The 17,418-nt window shown below is 44.0% G+C and overlaps 1 protein-coding gene across 4 annotated transcripts in view; it reads left to right on the forward strand.

Annotated features, from left to right (window-relative positions):
- Window positions 1-17,418, forward strand: part of LOC115202338 (microtubule-associated tumor suppressor 1 homolog) — an 89,184-nt gene that overhangs the window by 21,465 nt on the left and 50,301 nt on the right. For 3 of the 4 annotated variants that reach the window (XM_029766428.1, XM_029766429.1, XM_029766427.1), the window contains 2 exons: window positions 8,164-10,108; window positions 11,368-11,602. In XM_029766428.1, the coding sequence (XP_029622288.1) occupies window positions 8,522-10,108; window positions 11,368-11,602 (1,822 nt within the window). In that variant the 5' untranslated portion in view covers window positions 8,164-8,521. The remainder of the gene's footprint in view (window positions 1-8,163; window positions 10,109-11,367; window positions 11,603-17,418) is intronic. The other variant, XM_029766430.1, reaches the window with a different exon arrangement.

Below are 17,418 nucleotides of genomic sequence, written 5' to 3' on the forward strand. Positions count from 1 at the left end.
GTTGATAATTATAACAATTGAAATGCTAACCCTTTGCACCTGAACGCTCACTCATTCGGGAATAATTGCAATCAATATATATATTTACTCTCAGTGTGTCGTCGTGATCTCTGTTGGAAAGTTTGTTTCTGTTGGAGAGTTTGTCCGCCCTCTCTCTCTCTGCTGTGGTTAGAATGGGTAGTTCAGAGTAACATTCAGCAATGTTGTTATAGAATAGATGTTTCGGCGGTTGTCGGTCCTCGCGTTCACGGGTACATAATTATTAGCTGCAGACTAGTAATTAGTATCAAAGATTTGTTCTTATTCTGTCGGTTCGATAGTCTCAGAGTTTAACCATGTGGTATGGTTAAGAATTCAGCAATGGGCTCAAACCTTAGCCCTCTCGTAATTGAGAGAAGCATGGTCTAAAGATAAATTCCCAAGGTGGGGGTTATATTCGGAAGAGCAGAAAGGGGCTGTCCCATGACGCCAGATCAATGTCTGTGCTCATGGGGCGGGCCTATGATTTAGTTAAACTCCAAAGGGAATTGGAGTTTCCTTCATTAAACAGTTTAAAATCACATGACATCATTTCACAAATAGTTTAATCTTTACTCATTCATTTTATACAACAATTAGATGCAAGCCTCATAACTGAGACTCTTGTATAAACAGGGTTATGGTAATGTGGCTGTATTGACTCTCATGAGTTTCACAAAATTGTACCAAACGGACCAGTTCATAGCTGGCTACTTCACCGACCGTTTATACATTCTCCAGAACATGAATATTGTTCAGTTCTCAAGGTCTGTGAGGTGGAAGAAGTTCCTTTGTTCTCTCTCTCTCTCTCTCTTTCTCTCTTTCTTTCTCTCTTTCTCTCTTTCTCTCTTTCTTTCTTTCTTTCTTTTCTTTTTAATATATATATAGAGTGTGTGTATATACATACACACAGTCTGGCCATGAGGAAGAATCTCTTCCAGGAATTTACAACCTGAGATGACAGCAGCCTGGGTGTAAGAGAGAGGAGGGGGGATGGTGCCTGCTGTACCCAAAGAGGGCAACGTCATGACATAGTCTATTATTGATCTGTAACTTTAGCCTGTGTTATAGTCTATTATTGATGGAGGTCAATTGACCAGTCATTGGTATAGCCATTGATTAAATCTGTGTGTGGAGCATCAAGATCGTCAAGTGTGCTGGAGTTGGTTTTCAATGTACTCCGTTATTGTCATTTGACCAATAGTCAAATTAAACGAATCACGTTAAAGGTTACTTCCTGGTTAGTGAACTCTTGCTCCACTGTAATACCAGTTGTGGATAAAGTGTAAAATTTACATGATTACACTGCAGCAGCCAGGCAGGAAGACCGTGTGAGGACCACAGTCTCATCTCTCTTATCTTAGTTCCTTGTTGTTCCAATCATCACTGTCCATCTAGGCTACGTGTGTGTGTGTACACGGCAACTCGGATAGTGTCTGTTTTTGATACCTAATCTCCTATTGACACTTAAAGATTACCTTTTAGCTTGTTGTTGATGCTACCTCTGCTAAGTCTGTCATGTTGATGCTACCTCTGCTAAGTCTGTCATGTTGATGCTACCTCTGCTAAGTCTGTTATGTTGATGCTACCTCTGCTAAGTCTGTCATGTTGATGCTACCTCTGCTAAGTCTGTCATGTTGATTCTACCTCTGCTAAGTCTGTCATGTTGATGCTACCTCTGCTAAGTCTGTCATGTTGATGCTACCTCTGCTAAGTCTGTCATGTTGATTCTACCTCTGCTAAGTCTGTCATGTTGATGCTACCTCTGCTAAGTCTGTCATGTTGTCTCAATCTAAAGTTGGCTTGCGTACCTTTCTAGCTTTCTTCCCTAGTTAGATTATGAGTTCTAGGTTAATAGTTCAGTCGTGCCTTTTTAAACCTCTGAATCTCTCAACTTCCCCTCCACATCTCCATCCCCTCCCTCTCTTTATAGTACTCGACAGGCGTGCACTAAAACGTGCCAGTGTCTCTCTCCCCACAAAGACCTAAGAGCGTAACGTGAACGGACACCAACTCTTAGATGTGGGGAATGCGCAGCTCTTACTGAAGCCCAGAATGTCAGTCGGAGTCCCACATGGCACACTATTCCCTAAGTGCGCTACTTTTGACCGGATCGCATAGGGTTACCCATAGGACTCTGGTCAAAAGTAGTGCACTATATAGGGAATAGGGTACTGTTTGGGACTCGGACTCCGTTCAAGATCCTTTTGACCAAACGTGCCACTCGCTGTTTCCTTAATTGTAATGATCATGTATAGGCCAGTGTGTAGAGATGGGAGGATTGGAGTGTGGGTGTCACTGTTACTAAATGGAGTTGATCCAGTGATATGTAAGGACCTATTGGATCGTACATTGTAGAGGGCTGTAGTCTCTAAGCGGTCCACTCTACTTGAACTAGGTGGGTCTTTCACACTACTGTGTCAACTCTAACAGTGCACTTTTAGTGTGGTTGGGATGGTAGTCTGTTAAGTATGCTTGCTCAAATTCATACTCCCCAGGGGCCTCATTTCTAAATGTTCTGTGTGCACAAAATATGCCCCAAAACAATTGTACACCAAGTAGGCATTTATACAAACTGAACTTGAGCTTATCCTCCTGCAGACTACCAGTATTTTTAAGTATTACATTTACATCATTTAGCAGACGCTCTTATCCAGAGTGACTTACAGTAGTGAATGCATACATTTCATACATTTTTTCCCCGTGCTGGTCCCCCATGGGAATCAAACCCACAACCCTGGTGTTGCAAACACCATGCTCTACCAACTGAGCCACACCGGACCATGCAAGCCAATGCTCTATGCAAGCCAATCCGAAGTGCTAGAACAGACAGTTCACCTTTTCCATTGACGTTTGTAGGCTACGTCTGAATAGCCTACTGTCATGTAAAATTCATCGAGTAGGCTAGGCATTTCATTTACAAACACAATACATGTCATAACCATTGCAGAATAAATGCCTCACCTTTTCTGACCATGATGAGTCCATAAGTAGCCATACAGCAAATTACCATGCGCATCTCTAATTTAATTGGGCCTATTAGATATTATAATTTAATGTTTTTGCTACATGCATCTGAAAGGGAGCGCGGTTTATAACACAGGTGAATGGACAGTTGATATTTTGCATTGAAGTGTGTAGGCTACCACTAAGTAGGCCTACTGTAGTTTAAAAAAATCTGAGTAAACCAATTTTTCAGAATTTGTGGGCATTTAGATTCGGAGAAAGTAAATGCAAAACATTTATTGATTTCAAATGATCTGTTTACAGGTCAAAAATAATTAGCATTTTTTTCTGTTTTAGAAACGGTCAGATAGCCTACAGCAAATGTCTTGGCCTAATTCGAATACTTCCAAAGTATACAGCAAAAAGGGCGTTATTGTCACCATACAAGGTGAATGATGGGCATTATTCAGGCGGAGTTTAAATGCTCGTTCACTCGCGTACAGTTTTACGACAGGTCTGTTTTATAACGGGAAACATGCGTAAATATTTAGTTTTATTGCATTTTTGTATATTTTTTACAATTGTATTTAACCACCACTGCATTTCAAAATTGTCAAACAAGTCAGTTGGATGGATGGTTGGTTGGTTGGTTTGGCTGGCTGGCTGGCTGGCTGGCTAGCTAGCTAATTAGCAGCTGGCTAGCTGGATGTTTTTGAGTTCAAGGTTGAGCGGAGAAGCCTGAAGCAAGAGCCAAGAGAAGACACCTGAGATGACAGAGGACGAGTACAGATGCTCGGGAGTACTACAAGGTTACTTTGGACAATTGTCGCCGTACGATGAGCATAGCTACCCGGCTACAGAGACCAGTCATCATTGCTCCGGGTCCAGACCTGTCTGACCCTGTCCCTGACCAAGGCTCCTGAGTCTCTTACCTGGCTGTGACCGACTGATGCTCCCTCCCTCCACACAGACATGTATCACACCATGTCACATGATTCATTTGTTTATTTAATTATTGTTTATTTATTTAGATCGATTGCACATCAGCTCTTAGCTGACAATGTTGTACACCTTGACGATAAACTAAACCTTAATGTAGCATTCATGAAGCCTTCAAAACACTCTTGTCAAAGGAAACACACAATTCTCTTGACATTAAAGCTCAACAACCCTTTAACACCCCCCCCCCCCCCCCCCCCCAGCATGGCAGAGCTGTACAATGCTACAGTGGTACCTCCCTCTCAGGTGACCTGTTCTGTATTGAGGTAAATACCAAAGGGCAGTGGCTTTATAATGGACTCTGTCTCAGGTGTACCAGCTCACCTGTCAGCTAGCGTTCCCACAACTGCAGAGGGCTAATGCATGTTTGATAAGGCCAGTGTGATATATACATACACACACACACACACACACACACACACACTCAGGTCTGCAGACAACTCAGAACAGCAGAGGGAAGAGTCACCACCACCAGTGACACAACTCAGAACAGCAGAGGGAAGAGTCACCACAACACCAGTAACAACTCAGAACAGCAGAGGGAAGAGTCACCACAATACCAGTAACACAACTCAGAACAGCAGAGGGAAGAGTCACCACAACACCAATAACAACTCAGAACAGCAGAGGGAAGAGTCACCACAACACCAGTAACACAACTCAGAACAGCAGAGGGAAGAGTCACAACAACACCAGTAACACAACTCAGAACAGCAGAGGGAAGAGTCACCACAACACCAGTAACACAACTCAGAACAGCAGAGGGAAGAGTCACTACAACACCAGTAACAACTCAGAACAGCAGAGGGAAGAGTCACTACAACACCAGTAACAACTCAGAACAGCAGAGGGAAGAGTCACCACAACACCAGTAACACAACTCAGAACAGCAGAGGGAAGAGTCACTACAACACCAGTAACAACTCAGAACAGCAGAGGGAAGAGTCACCACAACACCAATAACAACTCAGAACAGCAGAGGGAAGAGTCACCACAACACCAGTAACACAACTCAGAACAGCAGAGGGAAGAGTCACCACAACACCAGTAACACAACTCAGAACAGCAGAGGGAAGAGTCACCACAACACCAGTAACACAACTCAGAACAGCAGAGGGAAGAGTCACTACAACACCAGTAACAACTCAGAACAGCAGAGGGAAGAGTCACTACAACACCAGTAACAACTCAGAACAGCAGAGGGAAGAGTCACCACAACACCAGTAACACAACTCAGAACAGCAGAGGGAAGAGTCACTACAACACCAGTAACAACTCAGAACAGCAGAGGGAAGAGTCACCACAACACCAATAACAACTCAGAACAGCAGAGGGAAGAGTCACCACAACACCAGTAACACAACTCAGAACAGCAGAGGGAAGAGTCACCACAACACCAGTAACACAACTCAGAACAGCAGAGGGAAGAGTCACCACAACACCAGTAACACAACTCAGAACAGCAGAGGGAAGAGTCACCACAACACCAGTAACACAACTCAGAACAGCAGAGGGAAGAGTCACCACAACACCAATAACACAACTCAGAACAGCAGAGGGAAGAGTCACCACAACACCAATAACACAACTCAGAACAGCAGAGGGAAGAGTCACAACAACACCAGTAACACAACTCAGAACAGCAGAGGGAAGAGTCACTACAACACCAGTAACAACTCAGAACAGCAGAGGGAAGAGTCACTACAACACCAGTAACAACTCAGAACAGCAGAGGGAAGAGTCACCACAACACCAGTAACACAACTCAGAACAGCAGAGGGAAGAGTCACCACAACACCAGTAACACAACTCAGAACAGCAGAGGGAAGAGTCACCACAACACCAGTAACAACTCAGAACAGCAGAGGGAAGAGGATACATGGTTAGACATGGTCACTGACTGGATAACAATGTAGGGAATGCAGTCTTCACTTACTGCTACCTGCGTCCCACACATCAGATTAACCGTGATGGCATGACATCAAAGAGATGGCATTTAGAATAACCTATTAGCCTGCTGAATGAAGTGGTTAATGCCATCACTGTGCATTTGAATGGCTTCCTGAATCTTATTTATTCAACCTATATTCATCCAGGCAAGTCAGTTAAAGATGCACTATGCAGAAATAGCTCTGCCATTTCCTGGTTGCTAAAATTCAAAAATTTGCCTAATTTCAATTTATGTGACAAACAAATCAAGTGTAGTGTGTAGTCATTGTATCATCTAAACCGCTGTGAAATATATTTTCTATAACCAAAAATATTGTATTTTCAGCTGTTTTGAAGCTGACTAAACTTAAATCCGGGAAGCATAGAAATAGCACACAGAACAGATCTACCGCTTAGACTTCGATGCGAATGACCGATCTATAAATTACATTTCTATGTGAATTTGGTCAGGTCGCCCAAGAAGTTACATATTGCAGCTTTAAGAACTAATTATCACATACCATATGAGGCAACCTGACAAGTATTGGGTTGGTTGATGATTTTTGAGTGTGCAGTAGGTTGTTGTTGGAGTGAATAGGGGTAGAGTTTTATCGAGAACACGCTAGGTAAGGCAGTACTATCGGTTACTCTCACTGTTGTCTAGGTGTAGTAGCGAGCTCATAGTCTCTATAGGCTTCCTATTGTCACTGGGCCATTCATTGGTGAAGCACTGTCCTGGATATGAAAATAAAATTGATCCTTTTTATAGCCCCTCTCTTTCTCACTCTGACCCAGATTAACACACACACACTCTGACAGGCAGGTGGGAGTCTTTTAGACTGTATACCACAAGCTATCTGTCTTAGTTTTTGGATATGGAGCTGCAGTTTGTTCCTCGTTTAGACCAAGCTCTCGCATCGTGTTCCCAGAGGACTGCTAGCTAAATGGAGGTTCCTCTCTCTCTCTCTCTCTCTCTCTCTCTCTCTCTCTCTCTCTCTCTCCGGATCTTTCCCTCTCAGGAACCCGCTGCATATCTGTTGTTTACGTGGAAAAAGCAAAGTGACTCCATCTGGTGTTTCAGTATCTCAGCAAGCGAACACTTTCCCCTTCATCGTTATCATGTGCACAAGATCTGGGGTGTGTTCATTCAACCAAAAAACAAGTGTTTCTTATTGGACAAGTTCAGGCCGTCCTGCCATGTTTCAGTCCGTTTTCTGATGTTTGGTGCCTAATGAATGCCACCCTGATCTTTTCTGTTTCTCCACTTAATTCAGTTCAGTCTCTGCGTTCACCCTCGTACTGTAGAGTTGTGGGCCTCTGGCAAGTCCCAAACGGTACTATAGCAGTTTTCCCCAGCTCCAGTCCTCCAGTACCCTAAACAGCACACATGTTTGTTGTAGTCCCCCAGACAAACTCACCTGGTTCAACTCATTGAGGGCTTGATGATTAGTTGACAAGTTGAATTAGATGTGGTTGTCCTGGGCTACAGCAGAAATGTGTGCTGTTGAGGGTACTGGAGGATTCCCTACACCACTACCGTTGACCAGAGCCCTATGGGGCCTGCTCAAAAGTAGTGCACTAAAAGGGGAATAGGGTGCCATTGGGACGCACCCTACTGTAGGTCTATGGCCTTTCTAACATTGCTTAAACTTCAACAGAGCTATTGTTTGTAGCTTTTCAATACTACAGAGACCAACTTGCGTCTTTATTTTCCCCTTGGTTATGAGCATCAAAGCCAGTTTCATTAATTACAGACAATATTTCATCCTAAGACGGTTGACCTCATTGGTTTAAATGGCAACAGATTCTTAACGCCATATTCATGACTTTTAGTGGAAACTAGGACGGCTTTCTGCGTATTGTAATGCCACCTACTGTATGAACGGCAGGGTATCCGTTGTTTGAAAATCCTTCCAAGAGAAAAGGTTTTTGAATTTGGGATTCAAGCATTACATGAGTTTCCACATCATAACTAATTAGGTTATGTTGGTACACTGTGTGCTCTTGTTGAAATGTTTTGTGTTGTGGTGCATTTTTTTGGTGGCGTAAAATCCAGTTTAATCACTTCCTGTGTTTGACCAACAGAGGGCAGCAGAGGTCTCGCTGTCTCTCTCTTTCTGTCTGCTTCTGTCTCGCTGTCTTTCTGTCTCTGTTTTATGATACTGTTATGTTAATATCGTAGACACTGTCAAATAAAGTATTTTCGACATTGGAGATAATAACTGTGATGTCATATTGATGCCTGTGTTTCCTTGTTGTTGTGTTTTCCAGAGGTTTTCAGTGGAGGAGCTCTGAAGAGTATGGACTCCACTCCAGTGACTGAACTAAAGGGTCAGTTGAAGGGGCCTTAGAATGGGACCACTCCTCACTTCCTCACTTGTCCAAAAGTGCATTTCAATATCTACCTCTCAGTGACTCTGACTCCTAGGCCTATAGGGACTGCTGACTACTTATCACTGGTATTGCGTTGATCTGAGTCAGCTTTAATCAATGAAACACCTTGCTCAGTAGACGTCTCCCCACATATATAAACAGTTGTAAGCATGGAGTTCTCCGTGGTTTGACCTTGTTTTGAGGTCTTTAGCAGTTAGCGACATTAGCTTTCCCCACGCACTCCCGGAGACCAGAGATGAGTGTGTCTCAGCCCGGGGAACGCATCCCCATCGGGGGCATGAACGGCTCCGCAATGAAGCTCCCCCTCCTCCGCACCGGTGACCGAAATGGCAATGCTTTCCCTGTCTCCTCTTCCTCCTCCTCTTCCTCCCCAGACTCCCTGCACAGTCTGAGCAGCCTGGACGTCGACATGGAATGCGTGATGTCGTCCCAAATCAAAATGGCCGCTATCTCACCTGCTGGGGAACTGCCTCAGACAGAGTTCTCGGAATCCAACGACAACTCGGTGTCCGTCTACGTGGACGCTGATGAGGACTCCTGGAACGACAACCTGACCCTCGCCATGAGCATTGCTGGGATACGGGAGCATAGCAATGGTAGCCAAGGCGATCTCCATGACAGCGTTAGCAGTGTGGCGAGCAACAGCGGTGGGAGAAGGGACTCTTCTCCGGACTCGGCGGCCACGGAGATCCCCGGTGACGATGATGTTGAAGATGATGAGGAAGGGTCGTTCCTGTCGGTGAGCTCGGACATGGTGATGAGGAGAATCAGCCTGAGCGACTCGGAGCGGCTCCCCAGCAGCGGGGTGTCCATCCTGGAGGACTCGGACACGGCCTCCCCCTCCACCTCGGCTCCCATCCAGGCTCCACACTCCGCCCCATTGCCTGACCTCTGTAAGGGCCTCGAGGGGAGGAAGAGTCCTCATGCTGGGACCGTCACCATGGAACTCCAGAACCTCCAGACCGGGGCTAACAGCTCACCAGGTCTGCCCGATAGAGAGGTGCTTCAGGTGGGGGTGGATCTGCCCGAGGAGGCCTGCACTCTGGATGTTCTCCCCATGGTGGAGGCAGCGGACACCGAGCCTGGTGTGGCACTAGAGGTTCTTCTCAGTGAGACTATAGTGTCTCCAGATTCTGAAGGCTTCACTGTAATCTCCCAGACCTCCACCTCAGTACAAGTCTCCAAGGGTGTGGATTTGGCAGTGTCCCCCGTTACCATTCCCCAGTCTCCAAACAAAGGGTCCAAAGGTGCGAGCCCCGCCTTCCGCAAGACCAAGGAACACCTGTGTGCAACTCGGGTCAAACCGAACGCCGCCATCGCCAAGACGGCGGTCACCACGACATCCAAACCTGGTAGGACTGACGTCAAGAGGTTCCCCAAACCCGACCTGAAGAACGTCAAGTCTAAGGTCATGTCCAGGCCTGCCTCTACAACCAGAACAGCCAATCAGACACAGGGAAAAACTGTTCCGGCCAATGAAAAGAAAGCCCCAGACGGAGTCAAAAGGCAAAGGTCGTCTTTGGGTCAAACCAAAGTAGCTTCACTGAAGCCGAGCCCCAAACCCAGACCCAATCAAAACGCAGAGCCCAGAGTCTCTAACCAATCCGAGAAGAGGAGGAAGGGCACTTTAGGCAATGGCATTCGCTCCACCTCCAGCAGCTCTCTGGGTTCAGAGTTGGCTGTGGATGGCCACCAGAGGACCCCTGGGGAGGGTCTCCCAAATGGAGAAGAGGAGGGTACTACAGGAGGGTGTACTACAGAGGACACTACAAAGGGAGCAGGGGGTGAGACACCTGTAGACCAAAGGAGAAGCAACGGCACAGTAAGTAGCCCACTGTGTGTGTGGGGGGGGGGAGTTGTTCTATTACGGCCCCGTTTTAAATAGTTTGAAAATCTTTCCTTCGTTCTTCCCTCTCTTCCTTGATGTAATCACTGATCTGCATGTCACATGATATAAGACCACACACCAGACTGCCCTCACCCAATTCAACTTGGCCAGATCAGTGACTTCCTCCAAGAACTTAGGAAGGATATATTTTTAGTATCCACAACAGGGCCTGTTAGTGAACTGACTGAGATTTCCAGTCACCAGGAACATACTGTACTTTATCAGGATGATATGACGCATGTATAGACCAAGCCCAAGGCTGGTTTTATCTCTAAACGGTGGGAGCAGTGGTTTTAGGTGAGGGAGTGGTTTGTTGTTGGTATTTTGCCTTTAAAACCTTTGACAGGTTTCAACTCTTCCTGTGTTTGTGAGTGGCGTGATTGAGTAGTTCCTCAGGCAAGTCTGGCTGCGAGCATGTCATCACATGATTTAACTATGTTGTTATTCAGGCTTAAGTAATCCATGGCTAAAGGAGGGCTTTGGGTTTACATGTAAACTGTATCGTTCACTGCAGTATACTGCTGAACATTGAACACAGAGCAGTTTTGGGGTTCTGTTGAATGACAACATGAAATGCAGCGAGTCAAATCATTTTTTGTGGAATGTCTTGACATCTGCAGGGGGGTGTGTGTGTGTGTGACACGTCGGTTGTTGAATGTTGCGCCACATTCTGTTCTCAGTTTGAAACTGTCCTCAGAACAGATTTGTTTCTCAGACACTTCTCATATGAAGGCAAAAGCCATTTGTCAAACTGTTCGGAACAGCATAAGAATAGTCTGAACATTTATAGTAGTCAAGTCTTTTCTTTGAAAACTCGCCTGCAAACTCACTCCATATGTGCCCTGTGTTTACAGAAGACGAAAGAGGGAGGAAATAAAGAGGGAGGGAATAAAGAGGGAGAGAGAAACTGGTCCCAGCAGTGAATCCCAGAGGGAATGTAGTACAATAGCAACTTTTTTACCTCAGAGTTCCAGCCTACTCCTATTTCCTCTCTCTCTCTCTCTTTCTCTCTCTCTCTCTCTCTCTCTCTCTCTCTCTCCTCCCCCTCCTTCTCACTCCTCCTGCCTGTGTGCGTCTACTTCCACATTTCTGCCTACGACTCTGGAATGGCCAACACCATGGTCTCGGTGCGCAGCTCCGAGCTGGGCCCCATGGGCTGGGACGCGGTAACTAAACGACAGCTCTTTCTGCAGAAGGTCTCCTCCAAGCTGGGGCCCTCATCGGTCAGACAGCTGCCCCAGGTCAAGGTCAGGGGGGCCGTGGGAGCGAGCAACACCGGGGGACCCTCCCTGTCTCCCACCTCTCCAGCTCCAGTAGGAGGGACTTTTGGCTCCAGGCTGCCCCCTCTCGCTCCTCCTACGACGGGGAAGGACGGCCAGACCACTGGGAGTGTGTCTCCACCGAGAGAACGACCAAGTCAGCCAGCTGGTGACTACACACACACACACACACACACACACACACACACACACACACACACACACACACACACACACACACGCACGTCTTTCTGTGTGTCAGCAACTTGATAAAGTGTATCAATGACAAAGTGTAGAAAACAGACATTGCTGTGTGTGTAGAGACTTGAAACTGTGTGTGTGAGCGCGTGTGAGTGAGGTGTGTGTGTGTGTGAGTGAGGTGTAGTGGAATGTGAAAGGCATTCTCAGCTCTGCAGTGTCAGCCTGCTCATTTCCTGCTGCTGCTGCAGAGATGAGGGCACTTAAACACACACTCTGGTTTGGGTGAACAAGACACACAAGCATGCTCCATACGCGAGCGCACACACACACACACGATCAGAACAAGACAATCAGACAGAAACAAACACATGGAGCAACAGAGAGATTGTGTGTGTGGACGTGTTTAACCAGAAGTCCCCACAAGAATAGTAAACAAACAAAAATTTGACTAACTGCGGACGTTTTGTTAGTTCCCACAAGGTCAAATGCTATTTCTATGGGGTTTAGGGTTAAGGTTAAAATTAGTGTTAGGGTTAGAATTAGAGGTTGACTGATTAATCGGCATGGCCGCCGATTATGGCCGATTACATTGCACTCCATGAGGAGACTGCGTGGCAGGCTGACCACCTGTTATGCAAGTGCAGCAAGGAGCCAAGGTAAGTTTAAACTTATCTTATAAAAAAACAATCAATCTTAACATAATCACTAGTTAACTACACATGGTTGATGATATTACTAGGTTAACTAGCTTGTCCTGCATTGCAAATAATCAATGTGGTGCCTGATAATTTATCATCGAATCACAGCCAAATGGGGGATGATTTAACAAGCGCGTTTGCGAAAAAAGCACTGTCGCTGCACCAATGTACCTAAACATCAATGCCTTTCGGAAAATCAATACACAAGTATATTTTTTCAAAGCTGCATATTTAGTTAAAAGAAATTCATGTTAGCAGGCAATATTAACTAGGGAAATTGTCACTTCTCTTGCGTTCTGTGCAACAGAGTCAGGGTATATGCAGCAGTTTGGGCCGCCTGGCTCGTTGCGAACTGTGTGAAGACCATTTCTTCCTAACAAGACTAATTCATTTGCCAGAATTTTACATAATTATGACATAACATTGAAGCTTATGTAACAGGAATATTTAGACTTATGGATGCCACCCGTTAGATAAAATACGGAACGGTTCCGTATTTCACTGAAAGAATAAACGTTTTGTTTTCGAAATGATAGTTTCCGGATTTTACCATATTAATGACCAAAGGCTCGTATTTCTGTGTGTTTATTATATTATAATTAAGTCTATGATTTGATAGAGCAGTCTGACTGAGTGGTGGTAGGCAGAAGCAGGCTCGTAAGCATTCATTCAAACAGCACTTTCCTGCGTTTGCCAGCAGCTCTTCGCAATGCTTGAAGCACAGCTTCAATGACTTCAAGCCTATCAACTCCTGAGATTAGGCTGGCAATACTATAGTGCCTATAAGAACATCCAATTGTTACGGGAATTAAGTTATCAATGTTCTTAAACCGAACTTCAATTAAACTACTCAGTCTACCCCCCAGAGGGTATAAGATTCTGGTTGAATGAAGCAGACTAAGACCCAGCCTAAAATGATCAGAACGTTTATTTACGAGAGCTCTAAAATCCATACAATGCACACAGCCTTTTATATTACACATTTCGTCATACAAATGAACTTACATCAGTAGGGAACTCCACACCGCTTTAGGCGGCTGTATTTTTTCACAGTACACAGACCACCTGTCTCCTAATCTTCTGCCAGCCTAGCCGTTTTCGGGCAGTTGTTCCCCTCCCTAACTTAGGGAGGCCCATTTTCCTGTTACTTTCACAAGGTCGTCTTATCAACTATGCCCTGCTCATTTTGAAATAGTAACAGTGTCTTAGTCTTAAACAGTCTACTCACACACATTAGTACATTAACATTATAATCACTCGGTTATACATTTTCAGGGTGAAATCATTTAGTCAAACCTTTTAATCATATAATTTCCATTACAATCCAATAGTCAAAGGTATATGAAATACAAATGTTATAGATAGAAATAGTCCTATAATAACTACAACCTAAAACTTCTTAACTGGGAATATTGAAGACTAATGTTAAAAGTCACACTGTAACTCAGTTAGTAGAGCATGGCGCTTGCAACGCCAGGGTTGTGGGTTCGATTCCCACGGGGGGCCAGTATTTAAAATGTAATAAAAATGTATGCACTTTACTGTAAGTCCCTCTGGATAAGAGCGTCTGCTAATTGACTAAAATGTAAATGTAAAAGGAATCACCAGCTTTCATATGTTCTGAGCAAGGACCTTAAACGTTAGCTTTTTTACATGGCACAAATTACACTTTTACTTTCTTCTCCAACACTGTTTTTGCATTATTTAAACCAAATTGAACATGTTTCATTATTTATTTGAGACTTATTTATGTATTATATTAAGTTAAAATAATAGTGTTCATTTAGTATTGTTGAATGAGTAATTGTCATTATTACAAATATATATAAATCGGCCGATTTTAATCGGTATCGGCTTTTTTCCGGGCCCTCCAATAATCGGTAGCGGTATCGGCGTTGAAAAAAATCATAATCGGTCGACCTCCAGTTAGAATTAAGTTTAGGGTTAGGAGCTATGGTTAGTTTTAGGGTTAGACGCTAGTGTTAGGTTTAGGGTTAAGGTACGGGTTAGGGTTAAGGAAAATAGGATTTTGAATGGGACTGAATTGTATGTCCCCACAAGGTTAGCTGCGCAAGAGTGTGTGTGTGTGTGTGTGTGTGTGTGTGTGTGTGTGTGTGTGTGTGTGTGTGTCGATCTCCAGACTGTGTGTTTCTGCTTGGATCTGTCTCAGTTCTGCGCAGAGTTACATAAGATAACTCTCTCTCTCTCTCTATTTTCATCTCACTCTCTCTCTCATCATGTTCCCTCACCACATGTAACCTACTGCATCTTTTAAAAGCCATTTAAAATGGGAGACTGACGGACTGTGTGCTGTGCGTGTGACCATGCGTGTCTGCGCTCTAATTTTACTCTAACTTCCCTCTGTGTGTCCTCAGAGGAAGTTGAATAGCATATGCAACCCTCTCTCGCTCTCTCTCTCTCGCTCTCTCTCTTTTTGGGTCTTTCTCTCCTTCTTCCTTCTTTCGGGTCCTCTCTTCCTTCTGCCAGAGGGGTTGGATCTAATGTTTGATTCTCTCAGTTTCATACACACAAAAGGCTTTTCTTGTGAGGAAATTGAGACTACTGTTAGCGTGACGTGGGTCATTGGGAGTAAGTCCCAAATGCCACCCTATTCCCTATATAGTGCACTTCTTTTGACAAAAATAATAGGGTGTCTTGGGACATAGGGAATAGGGTGTCTTGGGACGTAGTCTTAGTTACGCGAGACATCAAGATGTTGTCTTCCATCAAGTCTTCAGACGTAGAAAATGTACGCCTTTCCTACGCACTTCTCAGTGTTTGGTATTCAGACGTACCTTATTCAGTCATGTTACGCACTCTGCAGGTGTGGCTGAATACATTTTCTTCAACCGCTGAAAAGCCTCCCACTTGCTGGCCAACAGATTTTCTCGTGGCATTTTCATTCAATGGGGGTTTCAGTACATTTATCTTAAGCCATCCCTTTAAATACAGTGTATCTTTTGATTTAGAATTCTGTTGACCGACTCACTAGACTATATGGAGAGAACAGGTTCAGAATATTAGGGAACAATGAAAGAAAGACATCTAAATTCATGCATTTTCATCTCTGTTTTATATTTTAGTCATTTAGCAGACGCTTTTATCCAGAGTGACTTACAGGAACAATTAGGGTTAAGTGTCTTGCTCAAGTGCACATCTGCAGATTTTTCACCTAGTCGGGACAGGGATTCGAACCAGTGACCTTTCGGTTAATGGCCCAACGCTCTTAATCGCTAGGCTACCTGCCACCCTGTTTTAGCACCAATTGGCAGATTTTAAAAATAGTCCGCTTTTTGTTGATTTATTTAGGGTTAAGAAAGTGTTTGAGTCATAAAACAGGTTTGGAGAGCCTTTAATCAAAAATACTGTGGTTTGATTGATCCTGAAAATTGCCACCTTCAGTTTGTCAACCCATGGTAATGTTGCATGATTAGTGTCCATAGAGTTATAACAGGGAGAATAATGTACAATAGTAGGCTATACCCTCACCTATTGCCTCCACTAACCATCAGGTTCTAACTGTTACGGCTTGGCCTGCACTCCGCTCCATAACAGTTTAGTTAGCCTACATGTAAAAAAATTACGGACGTGACGGCGTTTACAGAGGATGATAATGAATGTAAACAAAACAATGGAATGATAATGTAGGCTATACCACCTGAAGGGAACTAACAGTAAGTTGGCGGTTGAATATGTGTGGTTATTAGGTCTACTGATGGTCGATACTGATAGTGGCTAATATTTAACATGATAGAAATAGGAAACAGAGAAAGTCGGGGTAGCCTATAATTAAGACATTCGAGAGTAACCATCCCTGCAAGTTAAAATGCGGTACAATTAAAATTCGGAATAATGCCAAAGCATTTCATAAACTTTACTGTGGGAAAGTTGATTTGTTGATAATGCTTCAGGTTGCTGCCAAGTGACTGGTTTAACGTTTGTCTCCAGCGACTATAATGTAAATTAGATCTAAAACAAGTCATTTATATTTACAATCCCCTGATCCAAACGGATGACTCATTTACCTAACTCTTATCAAGTTGTAAATGACAATGTATGGAGAATGGTGTTATTTCTGTCTGAAAAAAGAAAGTATAGTCTTTTTCCATTTGTAACGGGTAGGTAGACATTCATGGTTTCCTTGCGAGTAAAGATTGTGAAATTCTGAGGGAATTAAGTCAAGGTCAGAATACAAGCATATCTGTAGACACACCTCCTCCACACCTTCATGTATTCAAGCTCCAACCCCAATGAATAGCGTGTGAATATAATGCTATTCTCATGCTTAAGTTTAAGGTCAATATATGCGTGGAGAGAAAAGTGCATAAAAAAAGGAATTGCGTTCCATTTACACACGCTTAACCCGGGTCGGAATTCCATCACAATACTGTCTGTAATTTACCTATCTGTTTCCATAACCACTAGGCTGCAGTGTGTGATTTGGGACAGCGGATTGAATATGAGTGTGTGTGTGTGTGTGTGTGTGTGTGTGTGTGTGTGTGTGTGTGTGTGTGTGTGTGTGTGTGTGTGTGTGTGTGTGTGTGTGTGTGTGTGTGTGTGTGTGTGTGTGTGTGTGTGTGTGTGTGTGTGTGTGTGTGTGTGTGTGTGTGTGTGTGGAAGAATGAATCTATCAGAAAACCAGATCTGCGTCTTGTCAGAAAAGGTCAAATTCTGAGCGGACAATAGTTTGCTTGTTTCTGAAAAACGGTGCCAAATTTGATCCCGAACTCTGGCCATGTTGAAAAGGCGTCTTTGAGAAGCACATTCAGAAACCTCCACCCAAATAAGAGTTCAAAGGCTGTCTGTTACTCAATCACCATCATTTTGTTTCACATCCAATCAAATGTTATTTGGTCACATACACGTGTTTAGCAGATGTTATTGCGGGTGTAGCGAAATGCTTGTGTTTCTAGCTCCGACAGTGCAGTAATATCTAACAAGTAATCTCTAACAATTTCGCAGCAATACACAGAAATCTAAGAAAAGGAATGGAATTAAGAATATGTCAATATTTGGACGAGCAATGTCAGAGAGGCATAGACTAAGATGCAGTTGAATAGTATAGAATACAGTATATACTGAGATG

The sequence above is a fragment of the Salmo trutta genome, chromosome 11 (genome assembly GCF_901001165.1).
Source record: "Salmo trutta chromosome 11, fSalTru1.1, whole genome shotgun sequence".
Lineage (NCBI taxonomy): Eukaryota > Metazoa > Chordata > Actinopteri > Salmoniformes > Salmonidae > Salmo > Salmo trutta.